Source organism: Equus przewalskii, chromosome 10 (genome assembly GCF_037783145.1).
Source record: "Equus przewalskii isolate Varuska chromosome 10, EquPr2, whole genome shotgun sequence".
Lineage (NCBI taxonomy): Eukaryota > Metazoa > Chordata > Mammalia > Perissodactyla > Equidae > Equus > Equus przewalskii.
The window spans coordinates 12815159-12839845 of NC_091840.1; the positions used below are offsets into that span (position 1 = coordinate 12815159).

A 24687-nucleotide genomic window follows, 5' to 3' on the forward strand; every position below is an offset into this window, starting at 1 on the left:
TTCCCTACACCTCCCACCCCTTTTCTTCAGGGCGCAACAAGGCTGAAACAGCTGCCTCCCCCCTCCAGACTATACTCACCGGGAAATGAGGTAGAGACACTTGGCCATTGGCCTTCACACTGCGATGCATTTCTCTCTGGAGCTGTTTCTTACTCCCCACACGATAAGGAGGGATTCCGTCTCTAAGGGAAGGGAAAAGACAGAACCCACAGGCTCGTGAGGATGCTTTCAGCACATGGGCTGACTCACAGGCCATCCTGAGATCCTGCCAATGGAGAGGGCCACATGCCTCCATGGGCGTGCACCACCCACCCGGGCACCATGGCTGCTTTCACAGGGAAAGATCAATCCAGGATCAAACTACCAAACTTCCTGCTCATCAATCATCTCTGGAAATTTGGCTCCCTCTTGGATTCAGGATGGTCGACTTGGGAAGAGCTTGGTAAGCTCATCTCTCGGGTTGTTGTCTTACAACTGGGTTACACTCCAGCGGGCCCAGTCAGAGAGAAGGTGCCCCTATTTTACAGGTGCCCCAAGTAGGAGATTTAATTTCTCTTTGGTCCTCCCAACAGTCTGTTACCACTGCAACGTACCACCCCAGATCAGGAAACCGGGGCCTGACAGAGCGTACAGGGCAAAATACCGCAGGATAGGAGGGCCAAGCCAGGCATTAGTGACGGTCTGTGTAATTCCCCAGGAGTCAACCTCCCAGTTGTTTCCAAGTTTCTTCCTTTTATAAATTACCCCAAGGGGATCTTTGGGCTCCTTCTCTCAGCTTCAAACCCTACCACCCCAACCAATGAATTCTCTAAGTCACACGACCAATGTGGGCATAAAGAGAAAGCCCTTACTAGGTGGCATTCTACGCAATTCATTCAAATATCTGAGTACCTACTATGTGCCAGACCTTGTTCTAGGCACTGGGCAAGAGGGCAGGGAAGGAAAGGGATAAAAATGCAGACAACTGCCCTGATGAAGCTTATACTTAATGGGGGGCACTTAATGGGGGGCACAGGCAGTAAGCAAAAATAAAAGAGTAAAATCTAAGGTATGTTAGAAGGTGGTAAATACGATGATGAAATACACTGCAGGAGATGGGGAGAGAGGACTTCTGATGAGCAGGGAAGCACGAGGGAGCTGAAATTTTAAACAGCAGGGGGTAGGTCACTGAAGTCCTTGCTGCAAAGGTGACCTTTGAGCAAATACGTGAAGGCAGTAGGGGCCCCTATGTCCTTCATCATTATATTTTTAAAAAAGGCAAGAGGAAGCGGTAAGAAACGCCTCCACTCCAGCCAGTCTTCGCTAGAAACATGACCTGGAGTTGCCATGATTTTTTAAAAAGAATTTTGTTCTTGAAAGCAGTTGAATGGTCAAGGTGTGACCATTTTCCCCTGGCTGTCCCTCCTGGAGGCCACCCATTCACAAACGCCTCAGGGTTCCAACATTGCCATACTGAACCATGCTTGAAGGCTGTAAATACTGAAATTAGGCATTTGGTTATTTCCCTTTCCCTGGTGTATTGTTCATCATAGGGTGAGAGGAAGAAAAACATCTTCGGCTCATCAGCAGTGGGGGAAAACCAGGGGTGCCTAAAAATACCCAGGCGCAGCCAAGGGTCACTGGTTGACCTCTAACTCCTTATCTGGAATGCCCTAGAATTCTAAGGCATTTTCTGGAAGTCTGCTGACCTAGGCCAGAGAAGAGGACCACTGTGGAATGATGCAGATCACAGCAGATCAACAGTCCAATGATATGTATTAGCCAAACCTTGGCTAAGAAGCACATCAAGGATAATCGTTTTGAGGGTGCAGGGGGAGAAGAGAGATCAATACAAAGCACGGACTTACACACAGTGTGAGTCCTGTCCCAGAGAAAGGCCGGGGGGGGCAGACACGGGGAGCACTGTGGGGCGGGTCAGAGCCAGATGACCAGTGCCGGCCAAGTCTCCCAGACAGCCCCCTACTCACTGAGGCCTGGGACTTGATTGGGCCTCTAAGGCCAAGTAGGATAAAAGGTTCTAAGTCCAGAAACTTACTGAACCACCTGGAACTTATTTACCAAAACTCAGTGTTTTCACCTTGGGATTGTTTACAAGACATGGGAGAAAACTGGGTTCTCACAAGTATGCCTGGCTTGTCCAGTAACCAAATTTCACACCAGGGGATTGATTCCAACCCAAGGCCGGCAGGCCCCATGTACTGAGTTCCTACTGTGGGTCAGACACATCTGACATATAATCCAACTTCATTCTCACAAACACCCTAATTCACCACATCTTACAGATGACCACAGATGCTCCGTAACTCGCTTGGAGTCAGTCAGTAGCGGTTAGATCCAGGATCCGGAGCCATGCCCTGTTGGACTCTGGAACAGGTGTCCTCAACTCAACAACCTATACTCTCAGCCCCAACTGGAGGAGCCAAGCTTCCTGACTGTCTGAACATGGGGGCGGGGGGAGAGGGGTCATTTCCTAAGCCCCACAAAGCCATCTGACATTCTCAAGGGGTGAATGGGAGATTTGGGGAACATTCTGGAAAGTCTTCCCCCACCACTTAGTACTCACTGGCTACGGGACATGCGAGGTGGCTTCCAAAGCACGGTGAATATCTACCTAAAATCCCTTGTGGGGTGGGGATGACAGGGGGGTTCCCACAGATTGGGTCTCATGCTGGCCCAACCAACTTCTGCTGCCCCAGGGTTGTAAGACACTGTCCACGCCTTCTGACCAGCGACTCTTCCACGGGCTTTCTAAGAGTGGATGGCTCTGCTCCAGGCCTCTGCCTGACAATCTTGGGGGGCAGGAGCCAAGCACCCCATGAACTCCACTGTGACACACACAGGCTTCAGGTGTCCCAGAGGAGGCCCCCATCCATCTACTCCAATACTCTGTCCTTGAGTAGCCTTTGCTCTTTCTTCTCAGATGGAAATTAGTGGCAAGGCTTTTTTATATCTCTTTTTCTTTATCCATTAAGGTAGAAGAAAAAAAGATAAATGGGGGAGGTGGGTATGGAAGGGGGCGCAGGGGAAGCAGGTCACTGCCCGACTGAAGGCAAGAGAAACAAATGATTCTTTAAGCACCCCCAACCAACACACACCACCTCTTCACCCAGGGCAGGCGAAGGATCCAACTGCAGGAAAGGAAACTTCTGACCAGACAAAAAAGGGAGATTTCAACTTGCAGAGGCTCAAAGAGGCTTAACAGGCACCTTCAAGGAAATGTGGCTTGAATTCCCCCCCAAGCCAAGAATCTTCTTCCAGAACAGCCCCTCATTCCAGAAGTGGGCCTCTCTTCTTTTGATTCAGGCTCTAAAAGTCTAGGATCGGCTTCCTGGCTACTCACAACTGTGAGCTGAAGAGTGCCCAAGTTTTGGTCCCTGCACAGTCTACTTTAATTATAAACATTTTAGCTAACGAGCCCGCTGCCGGGCCCAGCTGTTTCTGGGGAGCACTGGTTTTGAAGTGTGGACTCCACTTAGCTGCCATTTAAGCCGAGCCAATTAGCTTAGCCTTTTGACTCCCCCGTGCCCGGCCTAACCTGAAGGTCGGTTTTCCGGCGGCTTTGAAAGAGCAGACTCAGGCGCACGTGCGTCCACCCGCATTTTCATTTGGCAACCGCTCGGAAGGCGGCCTCTGATCACAGCCAACATCAAAAGCCTGGTTTGTAAGATAAGGTAATATTTGAAGTTCACTCAGATGCCTTCCCTGGTGTCCAAAGTAAACCCATAAATAAGATATAAGGAAATAAAAATAAATAAATAAAGTGCCCGGTGCCCCCCTCGGCGTGAAAGGCGAGGAGAGCGACTTGCACTGATTTTGTGACATGGCACCAGCAACCTCCACATCGAGTGGATCCTGATTTGAAGAGCAGCTCTGCACAGAAAGCAAAGCCCGAGTCGCCTCCCCACCCTCGCTGTAGCTCAGAAGCACCTTGGGCGGCATGGAAGCTGCTGTTTCTGCTGTTTCCAGCCCCGGGGCTGCGTCCTCCCAGGCCTGATGCCCTGGATTCGCCCTGCCTCCTTCTGCCCCCAGTGCTCCTAGGACCGGGACTTAGGACTTTGCTGGCAGTCTGGCAGCCAACTCCCCCCGCCCTCAAAAAAAATTAAAAATCCATTTCTTCCGAGAAGGTGGGTTTCAGAGTAACAGGCTCGTAAAACAGCTTTCCCAGAGACCTCCCCTGAAGACCCAAATCGCCCGCCATCTTTAACAGGGCTTTTTACTGAGCGGGAAAACAAGTCGGCAGCGGGCTTGGGGAGAGGCAACGCTTCCTGGAACGCCCCTGTCCGCTCTGCCCCTCCAGGCCCAGGCCAGCGCTCTGGAAGCACCAAGGGCGCGGCCCTGCCCAATTCCATCCAGGCCTCTCGCAAAGGCCCCCGGGACTTAATTGGTTCTGTCGCAAATGAGACAATTGCCTCCCTGGGCTTGTGTCTAATGAACTCCAACCTTCTGGAGTCTATTGAAGGCCGCCTGTGACCCCCTCTCCACTCTCCCCAGCCGCATCCCCTCCCCAACTCCCAGCAGGGCAGCCGCCCCACTCCCCAGCCCCACTCCCCAGCCCCTCGCAGCCCGGCCAGCCATTGTGACCAGGAGAAACAGCCAGGGCTTTTCATGCTTTATGGGGCGCTCCTATTCACTTGTTCAAGGAAATTTCAAAGGGGCCTGCTACCCTCTTATCCCCTCTAAGCTTCCCCAGAGGAACAATGGGCTGAAAGCGATTCAGTGCAGCTTTTCATCCCCCACACACTTTATTTCTCGCTCGGCGCTCTCATCTGCGCCAGGCCCACAATTGGCAGAGCGCTGAAGAGGGGTCTGATCCCAGCCCTGGGAATCCCGGGCGACCCGCCCGACGCTGGGCAGATCACACCCACCCGGCCAGGCAGCCAGAAAGCACCTCGCACAGCCCGGCTTTCAGGGCACGCCAAGTCTGCCAGGCAGGAGAGCGGGAGGCCCCAGGGACCCCCAGGGCCTGGCAGCTCAAGACCCACAGGAACCTGTAAGCCCAATGGGCTCTTGTTCCAGAGGCCCCTTTGTCCCCTTCCATAGGCCACATGAGGCAAACAGCCCTGGACAGAGGACTCCTGAGAGAAGAGGATCCCGCACTGATGAGAAACACGCTCTTGGTTGGTATAAACACCCCCAAGTGGGTGCAGCTGCAGTGGCCGCATCTGATAACTTCCCACTTGGTGGCAAGGAGGCTCAGAGCCCCAACGTGGACATCAGATCAGATCCAATGCCGTGAGCCCCCAGGTCTCCGAGCCTCCAGGTACATCTCTTGGCATTGGCATCCTGGTTTACTCATCACCAACCCAAGGGAGCTACACTACAGGAGGGGCTCACAACACCCTGAGGTCCTCCCACTGGGACCCAAGGGTATCTACTGTGCCCCCAAGAGAAACCCGCTAAGTGAGGGACAAACCCCTGCCACCTAGAACAGCTGACTCACAAAGGTAGCTTCTCTGATCCCTGAAAGTGGCTTCAAGTCGACAAGTGCTTTCGCTAGAGGAGGGAAGGGGAGAGCTTTAAAGTCACATGTAAATAAAAATAGAGAGTCTTCCTTCTGGAAAGGAGACCAAAGAAGGGTGAAGGCAGAGGGTGCAGGGGAGAAACCAGGACTTGCTCCCTCGCAGTCCCCCAACCCATTAAAAAAGCAAGCAGTGTGGTCACTAATAAACAAAAGTAAGGGAAGTGGCATAACGGTCTCCTTATCAACTGGTCCTAATAACATAGCGCACGTGGGAAATTTTCGTGCTTGGTGGGAGGAGTCTAACAGGCAAAGGCCAGGGGCCGTGTCTGGCCTGGAGTTGAGTTCTGTCTCTGACATGAGTGCCTATGGCAACAGTGGGCCTTTCTTCTTCCTCATCTGTAAAGTCACAGGTGACTGCCGACCTTTTCGACTAGGTCTTGTGAGGCTCAGATAGGCATGGGGACTACGGCCAGTTATCTCCTCCCGAAGCCAGGATAACACCTCAATGATGGGGACCGACATGCAGGCGAGGAGCAGGAAGCAAGCCAAAATAGTCTCTACAGAACTAAACAGAAGTCTTACAGTCTTAAAGAAACTACATCTGACTTAGGAGAGTCACTCAATGCCCGCATTCAAATCCCACTTACCCTTACTTCACACATAACGCTAAGACTCCCACGCAATCCACAAATTAATAAAAGCTGAAGGAGTAATGCTGCTGGAAGCAAGTACACAGACAGGAGCAAGAAATGACAGCAGGGAGAATGACAGAGAAAAAACCCTATTTTTAAAATGGGGGGCTGCCAACATGTATAGAGGCAGATAGCTTTATACAATCTTGTATTCTCTGAGAAAATACTACAACATAGTATGAAAACATCTTGATATTATTTGGATCAAGAAATAAATTATGCCTTGTCTAATACTATTCCATAAAGACAGATCAAAAACATATTATTTTAAGAACTATGTCCATCAAAGGATAATTTTTTTCAAGTATGGATACCTAAAGAGTTCAGTCAACATGGAAAATTTACTTCTGTGGAACCCCCTCATTTCTCCATGTTGCATGAAAGATGTGTAGCTTTATTCTATTTTTACTCATGCCAAAATCTGTTCTTATACTAAGATGGAGCCTTTCACCTTAAGGATCTCTCTCACTTTAATAACAGGGGAATCTGAGGTGACACAATAAAAAGTCACTGGGAAAATCAATAGTAAAGTACCCAGCCAGCCTCATCAACTTTCCTTCCAACTGGTTCCATGCCACAGGCCAACCAACAAAACACTGGCCAATAGAAACCAGATAACACCAAGCAAACTAGAAGAATAGATGGTCCAGTTTTAAGAAGCTAAAAGGAACAAACTCTAGTATGTATACCAGAATTTACAACAGCTCAATGGGTTTGCCTTTCAAAACTGTTCCCTTGGCAAGAGAAATTCCTTTTCCAAAACATTGTGGAAAAGCCTTCAAAGATCATTTCTAGAACAGTGGTTCTCAGCTGCGTGTTGGGAGACAAGACAAGCTCTTGGGGAGTTTCACCCAAGCCCAGGCTCCACCTCCCTCAGGTCTCTGGAATCAGAAAGAATCTCAAAGGAGCTCAGGAGATGGGGATACCCAGCCCACCACACAGACACCTCTATGAGTCTCACCGAGAACTGCTGTCCTCCATCTACAGAGATCACCACTGCATGACCTCAAATGACCTCAGACTCAAAGCATGACCCTGCCTGATGGGCTGCTGACCTCATCAGACCACCCCAAGGACTTGGATTGCTTTCAGAAATCAAAGCCGTCCATCTGCAAAGATCCGGGATCAGACACAACTTTGGGCAGAACTGCTGCCTGACAGAGTAGGTGCTTGAATGATGTCCACTTGAACACATCCATGAGGGGACATTACACACCGTGGCTTTTTAGAGAGCTCTGGCTTTCTGACTCCCATCTTCAACGTCTTTTCCTTCGAAAACAATGAAGACCTAAACACAAACCCTTCTAATGCCACCCTGTCTCCCACCTGTTGGTTCTGCAAGTGGGATAACTGGGTTTCAAGACCAGCCGAGCACTTCTGCCCACAGGGAAGGCAGAAAAACTGACAACCGGAAGATGGGTTTTTAAACTCAAGGAATTTAGATATTCATCTTAACCTTCTATCTCACTTCAGTTTTCCTCTGTTAAGATCCCATCCAACTTTCCTTTCCAGGCTCTAAGCTTAACACTCCCCAGACTACCATGTCACCCTCCTAAGCCAGCACGGCACCCCTGGCACACTCCCCTCCCACCAAACAAAAGTCTACACACAGATGGGATCTGTAAAGCCAGGTGAGAATGGCTGAGGACTCCGCCCAGCTGGTAGGTCACACTGCTAACCATGTACATGATGGGGATACCGGAATACTTACACGCTACTGTCCGTCATGGACATGGAATCATCAGTCAGTGCGTCACTGGATATCTCACTATCATTGGCGCTGGTGGCTGGTGCAAAGACATAGCCAGAACCTACATGGTACGGATTCACAGGCTCGCTCCTCTTGAAGGACCTGCAGGAAAAGTACAACAGCAGTGCATCACTGATTCTCTCCAGAAACCCAGGTAACCAGGTGACCAGGATGACAGAGTGCACAATCCTACAATCTGTTCAATGCCAACCTGCTGCCCAGGGCCAGCTGATCACAGACTGAGAGCAGGGGTCACAAAAGGAGCCTGCTGAGCCATTGACTTGCCCTGGGGAGAAAGCAGGTTGGATTCCTCTGTCCCCAAAGGTGAGCCCTACCAGGGGACAGAGGAGGACCCCAGAGGCAGCCAGGGGATCCTACAAAGTTCTAAATACACACATACATAGAGGAGGGAACAGGACTCCGCTCTAGGAGGCGAGGCTATGGAGCGAAAGGGGAATAAGTCAGTGGACAGTGTCTCCCTCTCCCCATCCCCACATCCAAGCCTGCACCAGAAGCATACAATTTGAGGGTCCCAAGACATCTTAAGCTTCCAAACTCCCCGCCTGGGCTCTATCAGCATAGCTCCAAGATGCAAACACCTAGATGTCTGTCCTAGCCTTCTCTTTTCAACCCTGGACACAGTGAGCTGCACAGATAGGACAGAAAAGTTCAGGACAATGTTTAGGACTTCTATCCCACCCTGAGCTGGGCCTCTGCCATGCCCTTCCCCCAGCCTGGCCTTCCTTCTCCCAGGGCTGGCTAAGGCCAGCAGGATTAAAATGAGCAGCACAGCTGTTTCAAAGGAAGGTCCAGGCCCCTCCTCTGGTGTCTCCTGCCCTTTTGTTGCAGTGGCCTCTGCCTCCCCATTTTGCCCTCTTGATCTCCTCCCAGAACAACCAGTGTGTCTGTCCCCTGCTGGGCTGCATTCCTCTTGTGTCACCAGTGAGGAACTGAAGTGGGGGGAGAAGGAGGAAGGGGCCACTGTGGTTGGCGGGCTGCAGGAAGGGGCCTGTGAAGCCTGAAGTTGCAAGACACCTCGTATACAAAGACCCTGGCATACTCCACTGGGCCCACCACGTCTAGGGCAACAGCAGAGAAATCAACTGGAGGAGAAGGGAAAGGCTAGAAAAGAGAACATGTTCTTTCAGACCACCGCGGCCGGTCCATACAGCCAGCTTTGGAGTTGACAGATGAAAGGAACCCAGGAGAGGTCAAAGCAGTCTTCGGCATGTGTTCACCGAGCTCCTAGTCACTGACAATGTGTCCACTGCTACACTGGACTCTGGGTGTTCCCAGCCCCGGTCTCTGCTCTCCTGGCACCCATGGCCTGGTAGGGGTGTGTCACCATAATGTGAGGGGGCACCACGAGGGAGGCAGACACAGTGTTAACACGGGTCCACAAAGAGGGGCTCACCTTCACACACATCAATCGCTTTTAATCCTCGCAGCCACCTGGGGGAGAAGCAGCACTGTGCCCATTTTACAGATGTGTCCTTGGTGGTCCCACAAGAACAGCAGCCTGCCCTAGATCACAGAGCTGGCGGGCAAGGGATTGATTTGTTGGGTTCTCTCTCAACCTCTTTTTCTGCCTCCTAATACAAAGACTAGCCTCAACATTTAAAAAAATTCTTCTAGAATCAAAAGCAGGATGAGTGGCCTGGGAGAGGTAACCCTGGCAGAGCTAACGATGGAGAGGATGCTTCTAGCTGGGATGGCCGGGGATGGCTCCCTGGGACAGGTGGGAGGAAGGTCAACCTTAACGGATGAGCATGAATTCAAGGAGATGACACCCAGGACCTGGGAAGGGAAAAGCAGTTAAAAGCCCTCCCCAGACTGGGGAGGAAGGGAGTGGGGCTAGTCGGGGCAGGAAGAGGAGGGGGGGGCCTGAGGTGTTCCCAGCGGCACCTGTGATCCAGCGGGTGTGCCACCAGGTTGGACTGGAAGGTGGGGTGGGGGTGGACAAGGAGTTGTTGCCACAGTTTGGTGTAACGGCCTCAACAGGGGGCAGTGGGCAGGGAAAAGAAGGTGGAAGAGACGGTCCCTGTCTTTAAGGAGTCTGTACCCTAGTGGCTGGAGTGACAAAACAAATAAGAAAAGTTAGCTTCAGAGTCAGAACATTTTAGAGCCAGGATGAACCTTAGAAATGATCTAACCCAACCCCCTCAGTTTAGAAATGTTAATGAAAGCCAAGAGCTACCAGTGATGGAGCACTTCGTATGGGCGGGGTCTTTGTTTTTGTCACTGCTGTACCCCCAGCAGTAGTGCTCAATGAACGTCCGCCCAATCATCTTTCATCCTCACTACCACCCAAGGAGGTAATGGAGCCCAAGGTGGGGGTGTCAAAAGCCTTGTTGGAGGGCCACCCGTCTGAAGAGTCAGCCACATGGAACCAGTATCCAGACTCCCAGAGGAGCCCAACATTAGCAGGGACCTTGATTCTGTTCTAGTGAGCTAGGCTGGAACATAAAGCCAGATCTTAGAAACGTTACATAGGTGTGGAATTGACTGGAAAGTGCAAATGAGGAATGTCACACCTGAACCCGTCAAACACCTTGGATCAAGTGACCTTGAACTGTCATTTGGACACTCTAACCCTGTTCTGATATCTGTATAGGGCAATAAGGCTCAACGCCTCCCAGGACATTTTATGATGATTAAATGAGGACAGTAAGATCTTCCATGCCTTAGAACTGGTCCCCATGTCCTCACTCTGGGATTTCCAGATCCCAGGTCTAGAGAGGAGGAAAGGCAGTTGGTTTTTCTGGAGAAGAGAAGAGATGAGGGATGATTCAGTTAAAAGAGTCTCCCAGTTGATAAGGGAACTCAAGAGGTGGAAGAGGATGATTCTGTTTGGCTTTGCCACTAAAGGCAGAACAAGAGGAAATAGACTTTCCTATAAGATAGAATGAAGAAACACTTCTTAATCCTCAGAGTGGACCCATGGAGTGGATGGGGGCAGGCTATGGAATCACCCAAGTCTTATCTTTTTTTTTTTTTTAAGATTGGCCCTGAGCTAATATCTGTTGCCAATCTTCCTCTTTTTTTTTCCTCCCAAAGCCCCAGTACATAGTTGTATATCATAGTTACAAGTTATTCTGGTTCTCCATGTGGGATCCCATCACAGCATGGCTTGATGACAGTGTGTAGGTCCATAACCAGGATCCAAACCAGCGAACCCTGGGCTGCTGAAGTGGAGAATGTGCTCTTAACCACTCGGCCATGGGGCGGGTCCCAATCCAAGTCTTTAAAATAGCCCAAAATTCCAAGGTATCTGGGGTCCTTGGACTGGGCTACTGCCTCAAAGCAGGATGGACAAGATAACTTCTTCAGGGCCCCATCCTATCTTCAGGACCCCATAATAAGTAACTTCTGTAAGCCCTTGATTGGGACCAGAAATCAAGAGGCCAAGAGCTGGTGCTGGCTTAGCTCCCAGCCAGCTGGGCAACCACAGGCGAGTCACAGCCTCCACGGAGGACAAAGTAGGCAGCTCAGGGCTGGCCTGGTGGCACAGTGGTTAGGTTCGTGTGCTCCACTTCGGTGGCCTGGAGTTTGCAGGTTCAGACCCCAAGCATGGACCTACACACCACTCATCAAGCCGTGTGTGGCAGCATCCCACATACAAGGTAGAGGAAGACTGGCACAGATGTTAGCTTGGTGACAATCTTCCTCAATCAAAAAGAGGAAGATTGGCAAGAGATCTTAGCTCAGGACCAATCTTCCGCACCAAAAAAAAGAAAACAAAAAGAGGCAGTTCAAACATGGCCATCTGCATGAAGTTCTTACATCCGCTGAAAGGCCCAACAAGGGCACTGTAATTTGGGAGGATCATGGTTAAATAGTCCAAAAACCAACCGCCAACAGAGTGCCCCTGTAGCTCGTCTTCCTTCCATGGCATTTATCATGACTTATAATTACAGAGCACGGTGTGTTGACATGCTGAATGCCTGTCCTGTGCAGCTTGACTAGAAGCCCCATGAGGACAAGGACCAGCTCTGTCTTCTTCACATGTGTCTCCCCGAAGCTGCCAGCAATTTGTGGCATGTGGCAGCAGCTCAAAGCTTTGTTGAACCTCCTTAAGAGACTCAGGACCATTAAATGGGTTGCTGAAAAGTTTTTTAGTCTAAGAGGCATGGTACAAGATCAAAAAAACCCAAACAGCCTTAAATAGCCTTCAAACCCTCTTTCCTTCCCTGAGCGTTACTATCTTTGTGGTATTAACACATCGACAATGCCCCAAATGTAAGGGTTGTAATTCAGCCTCATACAGGGAGAAAATGACTCAATAGACGTTCCTCCCTCCCCAAGAAAAAGGGCAGCTAACTCCAACCCATGTGTGCTCACAGCTTTGCGCTCCTTGTTGAACACATGGATCCCAAAATAAACTCGTCTCCCTTCACTTCCAAAATAGAGGGCTACTGTGTGACCAGTAATTAAAAATGGAATATACTGCTCTTAGCTCAGTTGACTGCAATAAAGTATTTGGATTTTCCTACAATCATAACAAGACGAGGCAGAGGAAGGAGGCAGAGCTGTGGGGAGAGACAGAAACTCAATTTTTCAGAACCCAGAACTTTGTCACAATCGCCACATAATTTTAAGAAAACGGATTAGAGCTGTTTTCTTGTGATTACTTAAAGAAAAAAAAAAAACGGAAAGAAACTCGACCATGCTACAGTAATTGTACCCAGATGCTTTGATTATTTCTTCAGGACTGTTGTGCTCCCAGTTGCCGCAGGATTTTAAATTCCTACAGAGTGGCCTATGGTACAGATTTTTGCACTGGGCTACAGAGGCTCCTGGGACCTGAAGGGAAAGGAGACATCGGCTGCTATTTTTCTCCCTCAGCCAATTCTTATCTCTTATCTTGATGAGGTGCTGTGGTCCTGCCCCCTCCCCATACACGAGGGCAAAGCCGGCCTAGAGAGAGCACAATAGAACTGACCTTCGGGGTCTCTTTCTGAGTCCCCTCTCAAAACAATGCAACTTCAAAAGTGTTTGCCTAGTTTAGGGCTTTCCAAAAGCCCTCTGACAATTTACTCACAAAGTCACTGCCCAAAAGGCAACACTCTCTTCCACAAGCATTTTCTAAGGCAAGAATAAGGGACACTAAGCGAGTGGCCTGGCACTCAGATGACACTGGGCAACTGGGCCTTTTGACAACAGGCAAACTTTTACAAGTGTATCTTAGCAAACTGCCTTCATCAGAGCTTCCATCCTCTAATTGTGGGCTACTGCTTCCAGCATATCTTTCCTATGGCATCATTTTCTTTGATAGTTGAAGCCAAGCTTGATTCCAATGGCTTCTCACAAAAACGGGCCTCATCAGTGAGTTCTTTCAGAGAACAGGAAGCACTTGGGGCCAGCAGAGGGCCATCTGCTGGGCCCGGCTTATTTTAAGTGATTCTAGAGCACAGGGTCCCATGGGAGACAGAGGAGAGCCGCCTTGGGCAGGAACACTCAAGGGCCAGTGCAGAAAGGGAAGGACACACGCAGCATTCTGTGCACCCCACACTGTCTTCTCCTTCCCAAAATAAATGCTGGGCTGAGCTCCTAATCCCACAGCCCCCTTCACACACACCTCGACACTCTGTGTGTGTGTTTGTGTCCTGGGCTTTTTACACGTTCTTCTACCAACAGGCCACTCTCGCCCTCAGTTATTTATAGAGACCATCAAAAGCCCAGGCATCCCACTCAAGCACTCGCAAACCAGAGTCCTGCCCTCCGAGGATAATTCCTGCTCTTCCGTTCCAACTATTTATATTAAACCTGACACCAAATCAGTAAGGACACAAACAAGTCATTAAAAATGAGGCTCCTTCGAGTGCCCAAGGTAAACACACTGCTTGGAAGACCAGCCACTGCTCTGGGCATCCAGCGGCCCAGACTGCTCCTCAACAGCGGGTGAAGGGAGACCCTCAGCAGGACGTGTGTTTTCGGTTTCATTCATTTTGCTAACTTATTGAGCCCATCCCATAGGCCAGGTGTCTTGCGTGCTGAGTGAGTGTATGAGGAGGGGGAGTTAGGATCCCTACATCCCAAGAACTAGCTGGAAAGACAGACTTAAGTTCAACAGAGAAGGCTGAGGAGTGGCAAGGGGGAACACTCTAAAACTTTCCAGTGAACATGGACTAGAACCCAAGAGTCACTCTTTGAAAGTGACATCCTAACCTGGCTGCCCTTTTCACATACCCATTTATTATCATTATTAAATTATACTAACTATAACGCTTTACATCTGTTCAAAACACTTCCCTTTACAAAGGGCTTTCGTGCTTATTATGTGGATCCTAATAGCAACACATGACATAAGCAGAAGGGATGGGGCCCATTTGTTTCACAGATGGGCACAGGAGTTCAGAATGGATTCAGCCCAGGTAGAAAGCGGTGCACAGGGCTGGAACCCAGGCCTCTGACACCGTTCAGGACACCTCCCAATACACCGTATGCACACTTGAATATCTTGTAGGTTAAAATGAAATTGGATGTCTTAAATTATCTTTGGCAATGCCCAGTTAAGACTTATGGGCACATGTAGTCCAGATAAAATACTTCACTTCAACCCAACAGTGGAAGAAAGCACATACAATTAGTATGGAAACTCAAGAGGCTGAGGAAAAGGTGTCATCTATCTATCAATGACGCCCACAGTTCACAACCAAGAAGGCAAGCACTGAAAACACAAAGGACCTTTGGCCCCTGGCCCAGAATCTCAAAAGCTTCATCACCAAAATGTTGAATCCTGGTAATATCCCAGCTGAGGCCTTTGGAAAGGGGAGGGGCACACCGAGGCTGGGTGTCTACCGCCCACCCACAAAGGGAAGGGGTCACAGCAGGGTCCTGCCAGGGTGCTTTCTTACTGATGACATCCAAAACCACACACGGTGCTACTGTATTTACAAAGGTGACACTCTGGGGCCTGACACCGGGAGGAACAGAAGCCCCACTGTCAGGAGGGCCCTGGAGACGCAGCCTTCCCACAGGCCTTAAGTAGTCTGAGCTACAGCTGCCAAACTGGAGAGCAAGGAGGCCAGCAGGTTTACCCAAATGTTCACGTACAGGAACGGGGCAGCAACGGCAGGTGCCCAGTGACTGCCCTGCCACCAAAGCCAGACCCAGTATCTGCCTCCGAAACAACCTGAAACCACAAGCTTAAAGATGCTGAACTCCTTTCACAAGATCATTTGCTTCCTTGCAAAAGCCAATCCGTTTCCACTTAGGTGTAGACCAGATGTCTGAGTGTGGGTAAACAGGCTCCCAAGGCTGTAAGGGTGCCCCCTGGTGGCTGGAGAACAAGCCCTTCCCTCCCTGTGAAGAGTCAACTCACTTGGCCACCCCTAAATCACCGTGCGCCTAGGCTCAGACCTGGCTACCCTGCCCCTCCTCCAGCTGCCAGATGCTGGAGGCCCTACCCTAGAGAGAGCAAGTCTCCACAGAGGCAACCCCCAGACTGCATCCCTGGTCCCCAGCACAGGGGGAAATACGCAACGGATAGTGAGAGAAGCCGCTCAGACAGCAACCACCCTCCCTTCCCCTGCATGCCATCAGCGGCAACCTAGAATTAAGAGGCTCACTCTCTTTTTGGACGTTTGGAAGGGGAGGGAGAGAGAGAGAAACAGAAAAACTCGTTCTAACAGGAGGTCTGAAGTTGCCTGCAAAGGTCAAGAATCTTAAGACTTGGCCATTCTGTAAAGGACTGTTTGTCTTGAAGCCTCAAAGAGAAAGGACTCCAGGGAACCGCCCCCCCCGCCCCGCCCCCCCCCCCCCCCCCGCGGTCCTCACTGGCCAAGACAATTTCCCCATTAGCACTAAGCCACAAAATCATCACCCAAGATCTGACCCTCAGGCTGCAAGCATTGAAAACCTAGATGAATATACCAGCAGACTTGAAAGCTAGAGGTCTTCAGTGGGGAAAGTCGCCGGGGCCCTCCCCAGTCAGGAGTTTCTTGCCAGGTAAATACCTAATGCTACAAACAGACCCACAAGCTCGGTTGTTAAGCCAGCTGCTGCTCTTATCTTAACATAAGTTCAAAATATCCCACTTACCCCCACGTCCAATGGGTGCACACGTTATTTTCTGTGCCTCCACCACAACCCAACTGCCTCCCTAGCCACAGTAAATCCACTCTCTACTGATTAGTGGTGAATGACCCCTTCCAAAACCGGTGCTTAGTGTATCTGGTGACTCAGAGGCATCAAGGCTGCTGTCCTCTCCCTCCCTCTCTCAAGCCCTTCTAAGACCAGCCCAGGATAATAAGTAACCCGCATTAATGAATACTGCATTGGAAGACTGCAGGTATTCAGCTGTGTGCATCACTCCCCCCTCAACAACAAAAAGCAACATCAAAGAGTTCATGGCCAGTGGTCCTAGCTCTCAACAGCCCTTTGTCAGCCTCAGCAGCACATCCATCCAACCATCCACCCTCCTTAACTCAAAACATCTGCCAAGTCCATAGCATCCTCCAACACCCCAACCCCCTCCTCACCCCGCCAAGTCTTACCTGTATCCATTTTCAACAGTTTCTGTGGACCTCACACTCGCTGTAGCCCTCAGGGTTTTGCTGGACAAGCCAACCACAGTGGGGGCAAGTTTGCACTTGAAGTCGGCACAAGTCCATTCCTCTTCTTCATTCAGGGTAGGGAGATAGCCACACACGACCTTTAGGCTCCCCAGTCCCCCAGTACTCATGTAAGCTGTGTTTTCTCCCCCACTCCTCACGTATTCGAGGTATATATCAGAAGTCAGAAACATCTGGTAGGCATTTTCCTCCATCACCGACTGGATCTCAGTCTGTGCCTGGTCAAACATGATGGAATCAATCTGCTGCTTCTTGATGCCATCTCTTATGTAGGTCTTGGTGGCAGGTTTCAGCTGCTTGGAGACAATGCTGTTGTTCTCGATGTACCTTTTGTAGATCGCTTTGGCTACTCGTAAAGTTTTGGTATCCTTCAGGTTCATCTGCCTGAATCCATTGCAGGCAAACCAAAAGTCTAGGGTATCCACGCATTTCTCCCTCTCCAGGAAAGTCCGGAAGAGATAAGCACCATCCTGATCGCCCAACAAGGAGTGCAACGACTTGGTCCACCTGGTCAGAGGGGAGTCCGGAGATGCCCGCCCCTCGGGCTCCCCCAACCCATCCTCGTTCCGCCTGGCGTTGGAAGAGACAGGCATGGGTTTGGTGACCTGGCCCTTTCCCACCCCGGTCTGGCACGGTGGGGTCTCCCCTTCTTCCCCCGGAACCGGGGGTCGGGGGGCATCCTCGCGGAAGCTGCTGCTGGGATCTGGGAGGCGAGTCACCAACACAGCGCTACTCATGGTGAGGGAGTTCTCACTGAGTTTGGGAATTTTTTTATTCTTCCAGTTCCTCTCAGCAATCAGCGTGGTCTCTCTTTCTCTCTCAAGTCAGCAGGGGCTCATCTGAGCCTCCTTTCTGGAAAGAAAAGGAAGGGGGAGGTAGGGAGAGAGAAAAGGGTATTGATCTAATCAAAACCAGATCTACCCAACATCAAAGCAAGAAAGTAAACAGGCTTTTCAACTCCTCAAATTCAAATCAAGCAACCCAGCTATCTGCGAGGTGCTCATCTAAAGTATCAGACGCCGCTTTTTCAAAGGCGAAATCTGAGCTCCCAGCACACTTGGGGGGGAGGGGCGGGGAAGGTGAGAGGGGAGCCCCGAGGGTGGGAGGCGGGGACAGAGGGGCAGGGGAGGTGTGAGACGTAACCTCCCCAAAACCCACTCGGCCCCGGCACACGCAGGGCAGTCCCGCCCGCGCCTCCCCGCTCCGCTCCCCCCTCTCCCCTCCCCCCGACAGCATTGACTCCAAAGACGCGCACTCCCAGCCGCTGGGCTGGGTGCAGGTGAAACCAATTTCGGTAGATTTCCCCGCTCGGCTCTCCGTACAGATAACTCGAGCTCCAAACGTGCCCTTCCCCAGCATCTGGTTCCCATTCCCCCCACCCCACCCCTTCCCCCGTCCCACTCCTTAAAAATTCAGAAGATCCTCGACCGAGAAAGAAGCCCGCCCAGCACAGGGCTGAATGGGCTCCCGGACTCCCAGCTGGAAAACGCCCCCCCCCCCCCACCAACCCAGATGTACTTGTTCACTGCGCCCCGCCTCCCGCCAAGAATCCGACTCAGTCTACACTTCTGTCTCCCCTGCTCCCCCAAACCAGAAATCAACTAACTAAGATGAGACTAACTTTGCAAGAGAGCAGAGAAGCCTCAGGACCCGCCGCCCTCGTCCCCCCAACCACCTCCCGGAGCCTCAAACCCTACAAAACCGGACCAGAAACCGTCTCACGCTACCACTGCCTGTGCCAAGAATCCCAAACTCTACTGATCTCAAGCCTGTCTCTTTTTTCCAAAAGAAAAAACTCTTATCTAACCAATAAACGAGCCGCTTTCCCCAGCACGGGAAGGATCAAACTAAGGAGGGCCAGGGCGCGCCAGGGGTGTGGGGCGCGACCCCGAACGAGGGGCTGGGACCCGGGGCCTGGGGTGGATGCGCACGGCCCCCGCCTGGGGCTTCAGGCCGCCAGGCTAGGCAACTCAGTCGGCGGAGTGGCGGGGCCGCCGGTAGCGCCGCGTTACCCGGGCGGAGGGGAGGTGGGGCGGCCCCGTTACCTGGAAGACGAAGGCGGCCCGAGACCGGGCTCTCATCTCCGCCGAGACCCCCAGGCCCGCCCCCCGGCCCAAATCCAACCGAACACGTCCAGAGCCCCGGCGAGCGGGCCGCCGAGCGCGGGGCCGGAGCCCGGGAGGCACTCGCAGCACCCCGAGCCCGGACGCGGGTCAGTCCCCCGCGCCGCCGCTCGCACAGGCGCCCACAGAAAAAGCACGGAAAGCAGCAGCCTCGTCCAGAAATGGCGACGCGCGGAGTCTCTGCCTCTCCGCAAAAGGGGGCCGGGGGCGCGAGGCCCGGGCGGGGAGGAGAGACGCGGGGGACGCGGGCGCCCCGGGCTCGGGCAGCTCCTCGCGCAGACTAAGCCTGGGCCAGCGCTCCGGGCCCCTAGGCGCGGACCAGTAGCTGGGAGGGGAGGGGAGGGGAGGGGGGGCGGAGAGGCGGGAGGGAAGGATGGGGCGGGGGGAGAGGGGGCGGAGGGGAGGGCCAGCGGGGGGCGCCGCCACCCTTTCATCCCACCTTCCAAAGACACTCCCGCGCACACTCACACCTCGACTCACATCCATAACAACGACAGCGATGCGCCCTCCGGGGGGGATCTGCCCCCTCTCCGCCCCCACTGCAGCCGCCACTTGCAGAAGTCCCTCCGCCCGGGCCCCCGCCACCCCGCTGGGGAGGGGGTTCGGGCGCCGGACGCGCAGGGCGGCCCGGCCAAGCCCCCCGGAGCGCTGGGCGCCGGGCCCGCCGCTCCCCTCCGCGCCCGCCCGGAGCGCGCCCCGAAATAGCCGGCCTGCTAACTTCAAAGGGCCGCCCGGCACATCAAAGCGCACTGGCCGCCCCGCCGCCGCGGCCTCGGCACTCACCATTGATCCGCGCGCGCGCTCCGCAGCGAGACCTCGCAGGCGCCCCGGGCAGGGCCCTGGCCCCGGCCCCCGGATCGGCTCGCAGCGGCAGCCCCGGGCCCCCCCGGGCCGGTCCCGGCGTCGGGGAACATGGGGAGTCGCGCGGCAGGGGAGGGGGTGCGGGGAAGCAACAATCCCGGGATTAGAGCGAGATCCACCGGCCAGGGAGGGGGAAAGCGGCGCTCCCCGCCGCCCCTTTTATGCAAAAGATCCGAGTGGGCCTCCGCCCCCGCCGCGGCCGCCCCCGGCCCCTCCGGCCCCCGCCCGGCCCGGCTTTCAACACAGGTCCTGTTTCCAGCAGTCACTCCGCGCACCAAATGTCCTCCGGGCGCTTCCAACAAAAACTGCGCTGTGGATTTAACTGTGCACTTCAAAGGCGCGAGCCGAGCGCACGGTCCTGAAAGGGAGGTACGCACCAGCCGCGCCCCGGGCCGCCCCCCCGGCCCCCGCCGCGCCTCCTCGGGGCCGTCCGGCTCGCACCGCCCCTCCCGGGCCAGGCTCGGCCGGCGGACCCCCTCTCGCCCCCGGCGCCCGCGACGCGGCTTGGCGCGACCTCGCCCCGGGCCCGAGGGGGGCTTCCTTTGAAGCAGCTCTGCTGTGGCCGCGCCTCCACCCCCACCTTTTACAGCAGGGCCTTCGGCAGGGGAGACGGGCGCCTCGGACGCCGGGCGGCCCCTAAATCCAGGGCTACGAGGGGTTATTTTTATTTCGCGGCTCTCGGGTTGTTACTGAGTTGCCAGGACCTTATCAAAGCGCAGCCGGCTCCAGCCGACTCCCCCGGGCCGGGCCGGGGAGCCAGTGATCCCGCCGCGCCAATCACAGCCGCGCTCGGCCGGCCCGCGCCGCCCGCTTAAAGGGACAGCGCCCCGCGCCCTCCCCGGCCGGCCCGGCCCGCCCCCGCCGCACGCTCGGCTCCCGCGTTAACCCTTCCCCGGCCCTCCTCCGCCCCCTGCCTGGCCCCCGCGGCCCCAGAGGCTCTCCCAGCCTGAGTTCTGATTCCGTCTTTCAAGTTCTCTGGGCTCTGCTCCGACTTCTTCCCGCTGCCTGCCCTCGCCCTCCCCAGCTCTGGAAAGCAACAGTTTATTGTAGCATTCTGGCCGTCGCAAGAACTGCAAGCAAGCAAAATTCTTTTTTTCTATCATCAAACACTTTTCTACCTCTTTTCAAGTTTCCCTGGGAATTTGGGCTTGGAGGATTCTAGTCTTGGGATCGACTGACCAAGTGTCATAGGGCGAACGCAGGCCTGGATGCAGCAGGCATGTGCGTGCCTGTGCGCGCATGTAACTGAGTGTGGGTTAGAACCACCGTGCGTGCGTACGTGGATGTGTGAAGATGGGGATGTGAATCTGCCAGCACAGGCCTGAGTGCTGGGGATGAGCCCTGACGCCTCGTGAAGAAGCATCCCTCAGTTTCCTGAAAGTTTGACCCCAACTTCCCAACGTGGCCATCAGAACCCTCCTTGCACACACATGGACCATCTTTCTTGTAACAACTGCGTACCCAACACTCTCGCAAGAATCCCTCATCCTCCCATATGTTACATATTAAAGAGACATGGAATGTCTTTTTTCCCCTCCACCCTCGGTTTTAATGTACTGAAAACTCCTCTCCCCAATGTCACCTTTCAATTCCTCCACACGTTCCCCCAATAATGTTTACGAGGTACAACCTTCTCTTTGCACTTAAGAAAACATGCCACAAATCTAGAACATTATTCATTTACTCATCACTTGCTATAAAATGATGCCTCATATGATAAGCTAATAATTAACTTTTCCTCCTGTTAAAAAACATACAAGTGTAAACCAGATTTCTTCAAGAAGGGAAAGGGAGAGCCCAGCATCGTGGGAGCTGTGCGAGCGTCTGGCTGTCCAACTCTATTCCCTTTTCCTTTATTTACTTTCTTGTTGAACTTGATGGATGACAAACCCTCTTCAGTACAGAGGTGCCTCTAACCTGTCATGCGGCCTTCAGAACTTTGAAACATGCAAGTAACGTGTCTGTCTGTTTAGGTTTCCATAGGAAAAAAGAAGGAAGATACACCACCCATGCTCTGCTGGAAAAGGGCAGGCGTCACAGGCACTGCTCCACCCCCAGCCTATGGGGCTGTGACAAGGGACTAGAGTCCTTGCAGCCCATGCTGCCAGACTTTTCAGCTCCTGGGTGCCAAGGCAGGTGGCATTGCCCTCCCCAATACCTGACTCTTTGTGCCCATGGTCTGCCCCTCTGGGCTCAGCACTCCAGGCAGCCAGGCTGGCATAAAGCCAGCAGTCCAGGCTATGAAATACAGCCACCTCGGGGCACACCAGGAAGGCCAGTGAAAGAGTGTGGCCCGATGACTCATCTCTGCCTTGGGACAGACAACTGCTGGGTGTGAGGAAACTGGAAGCCAGTCTGCTTCAGGTTGGCTCCTCTAACAGCCCTGCCTTCCGGAGTGCTGGCATGTGGGACCCATGGCCAAGGGCACACCCACCCCCTTCGGCGACCCCAGGAGAGCCAGGGGCAAAGCTGTCCTTGTGGTTCCGGGGAGTCTATAGGCCACAGAGGGTGTTATTACAGGAACGAAAGTGTATATGGAGGGGAATGAATTGCCATAGAAGCGTTTACAATGTAAACAGCAGCAGCGCGTGCAATTGCATGCATGCACACACACACACACAATGTGGGGGAGGGGAGATAAAAAATCAAAACATCCAAAATCAAAATAAACAATGATCAGAAAGAGGACGCTTTAAAAAGGAAGTGGAAACTTGGTCTTCATGGGTGGTTCCTCCCCCCCCCCCCAGCTGTCCCCATTGACCCTTCACTGCCCCCCAGCCAGCCCTAATCATCCCTGGCTTGGCTTTAACCGAAGGACTCTCCTTCTGCTCCCTCATTATCCCAGGGCTGCAGCGGCAGGAAGGAGAGACCGGGGATGAGGACACAGGAGCACGGTCTGGCTCAGTTTGGATTTTCTCAGTAATGACCCTTCTGAGAGCCTGGTTTCCAGAACAGGTGCTCAGTCACCTTGGGCCAATGACTCCCCTTCATCCCACCCCTGCACACCCCCCTCCCCTTCATATCTGCTGGTACATTTCCCATCCAGCAGGAGGCTGGGCCAAGTGCTGAGGAGCCGGGGCCCTCTTGAGCCTCCAGGTCTTTGACTACTTGTTGATAATGTTTCTGGAGGAGAATCCAAAGTCCTTGCCTATACCCTTTCTCAAGATAGCACAGTTTTCCATTTTCCCCTTCTCCCTGGCAGCAGCGATATCATGTGACTGGTTGTAATCCTGCACGGTTGCCTGGAAACTGGAAGGCAAGGTGATGGATTTCTGCACATGCTCACTCTCCCTGCTCCTTTAAAGAAAAACCCTGCAGAGGATCAACAGCCCACTTTGCCTAAGTGCAGACAAGTTTAATAAAGCAGAGAGTAATTCTCTTCTGGAATTATGTACCAGGCTGAAATCCTAGAATCCCAGAAAATGAGGATTCAGGGCTCCCTGAGAGGCAGCTGGCCAGATCTCCAAGCTTAGTCAGCCCCACAATAGCCCTCTGGAGGGGAAGGCACACCAGCTGTGACTTCAGAGGAGCTCAGACTCAGGCTACCACTCTCTAGGATTCAGTGACTTTGTCTTTATTTCTTTGAAGAAGAGCCACCTTAGATGGTGTACCTTTGTTTAGGGAGGGAGGTGGAGAGACACAGGTAACCTTTCCTAAGACTGCAGGTCACCTAATGGCTCTGAGTTCCGGTGTGTTCACCTGTAGATTGGAGGAAACACCCTTCAAAAGCTGTTGTGAGGATAAGCAATGAGGTAAATGTCCAGCGTGATGTGTGACACACAGTAGGTGCTCAAAACATGTGGTTATTTCTGGGTAGTCACCCTGTCCGCTCAACAGCCTGTTGCCTGTTCTGGGAAGAAACTCCCCAACTTCAAAGGAAAGATGCCCTCCAGATAGGAGCCACACTCCTGGGGCTGGGGGCCTGGAAGCGACCCAGGAGGCAGGGGTGAGTTAGTGCCCCCCGCAAAAGAAATATCAAAACTTTCTAGCCAGGGGGCCCTTAAATTAGTGTCATCTAATCGAACCCATCATTTAAGAAATGAGGGAAATTAAGAAAAGAGGTGAAGAGATTTTTCCAAGGATCACTCTGCCCATGTCGGAGCTAAGCTAGAATCTCCTGGGGTCCTGACTCCTGTTCATCCTCTTCTTCCATACCATGGTGAGAAGACGCAGGGCAGAGCTGGCTTCCGCGGCAGGGCTAACAAATGTGATTTGAGATGATTTCCTAGGAGAATCATCACAGGGCTTCAGCCTGAAATTCCCCTGAAGCCCACTTCATTCATCCCTACTTCTGTACAGGCTTGACCCCCAGAACTCCGCTGTGCTGAGCCGGCCCCTGGGCGGTTCCACCAAGTCTTTTATAGCAGCAGATGTCTCCCAGGGCATCTCGGTAGGGTTGGTCCACCTGAGGGATAACTGACTTTAACAGAGCCGGAGAAAAAGGAGGCCTTGACTTCCGACCTGCTCTCTCTCCCTACTTCCCCTCTACAGGGGGCGGACCTTGAATGTCAAGGTGGAGATTTTGAAGCCCCAAGCAAAAAAAGTAAGGTTTTCCTAAGAAATCCTATCCATAGAAGTGTTGGGGAAACTTATTTGTTAATAAAATTATCATCTTTGGTATGTTAAATGTAAAACACAGTTAAGTGAAACAATAATTTGAAATTTCCTAATCTTATTTATTTTCAAGTGCTTTTCATATTTCCTTCAAATGGAGCTACAAACTGCTGGGTTTTTCAGCATCTCACCATTCATCATCTCAGAGTTTGGCTTTAGGTGTGGGACTGAGCCAGTAACCGGAAGAAACCATCAATATTAAAGCAAATCCAGAAAGAGGTTTTGATTTTTGAAGTTATCTTCTCCGTAACGTCAAGCAGACACACACAAAAAAGGTTGCTTTCAGAAAAGGATGTGAAAAATAGATAGCAGAAAGAATCACTAAGTCTGTCCTGCAACTGGCAACACGTGGAACTTTGCTAATAAATAGGTCTGAGTTCCTAAGCTCTCTCCACTGACTTTTTTCCCACTCCTGATGTTTCATCCTGCTCATTTAAGACAACTTCTGGAAACTGAAGTTTTGCCAAGTTTGAAATCAGTTCCTTTATTCTCTCATGTCAGTGTTTCTTGATTTGCTTTGAGCATTTCCACAAGCTGTCTGAGCGCTTTCCCGGGCTCTACGGGACTCGCGGCGGTGGGCCAGGATGCTTGGCAGAGTGTCAGGCTGCCC

At 52.6% G+C, this 24687-nt stretch overlaps 1 protein-coding gene across 5 annotated transcripts in view; it reads right to left on the reverse strand.

Moving 5' to 3' along the window:
• The window catches only part of AXIN2 (axin 2), a 31943-nt gene extending 11730 nt beyond the window's left edge, over nt 1–20213 (reverse strand). For 2 of the 5 annotated variants that reach the window (XM_070560174.1, XM_070560171.1), the window contains exons 1-4: nt 19386–19525; nt 16402–17331; nt 7865–8005; nt 80–182 (exon numbers count right to left, since the gene is read on the reverse strand). In XM_070560174.1, coding sequence (XP_070416275.1) covers nt 80–182; nt 7865–8005; nt 16402–17216 — 1059 coding nt within the window. In that variant the 5' untranslated portion in view covers nt 17217–17331; nt 19386–19525. Of the gene's footprint in view, nt 1–79; nt 183–7864; nt 8006–16401; nt 17332–18524; nt 18926–19082; nt 19194–19385; nt 19526–20043 lie in introns of those variants that run through there. The other 3 variants (XM_070560172.1, XM_070560173.1, XM_070560170.1) reach the window with 3 other exon arrangements.
• Nucleotides 20214–24687: the final 4474 nt, after the last annotated feature.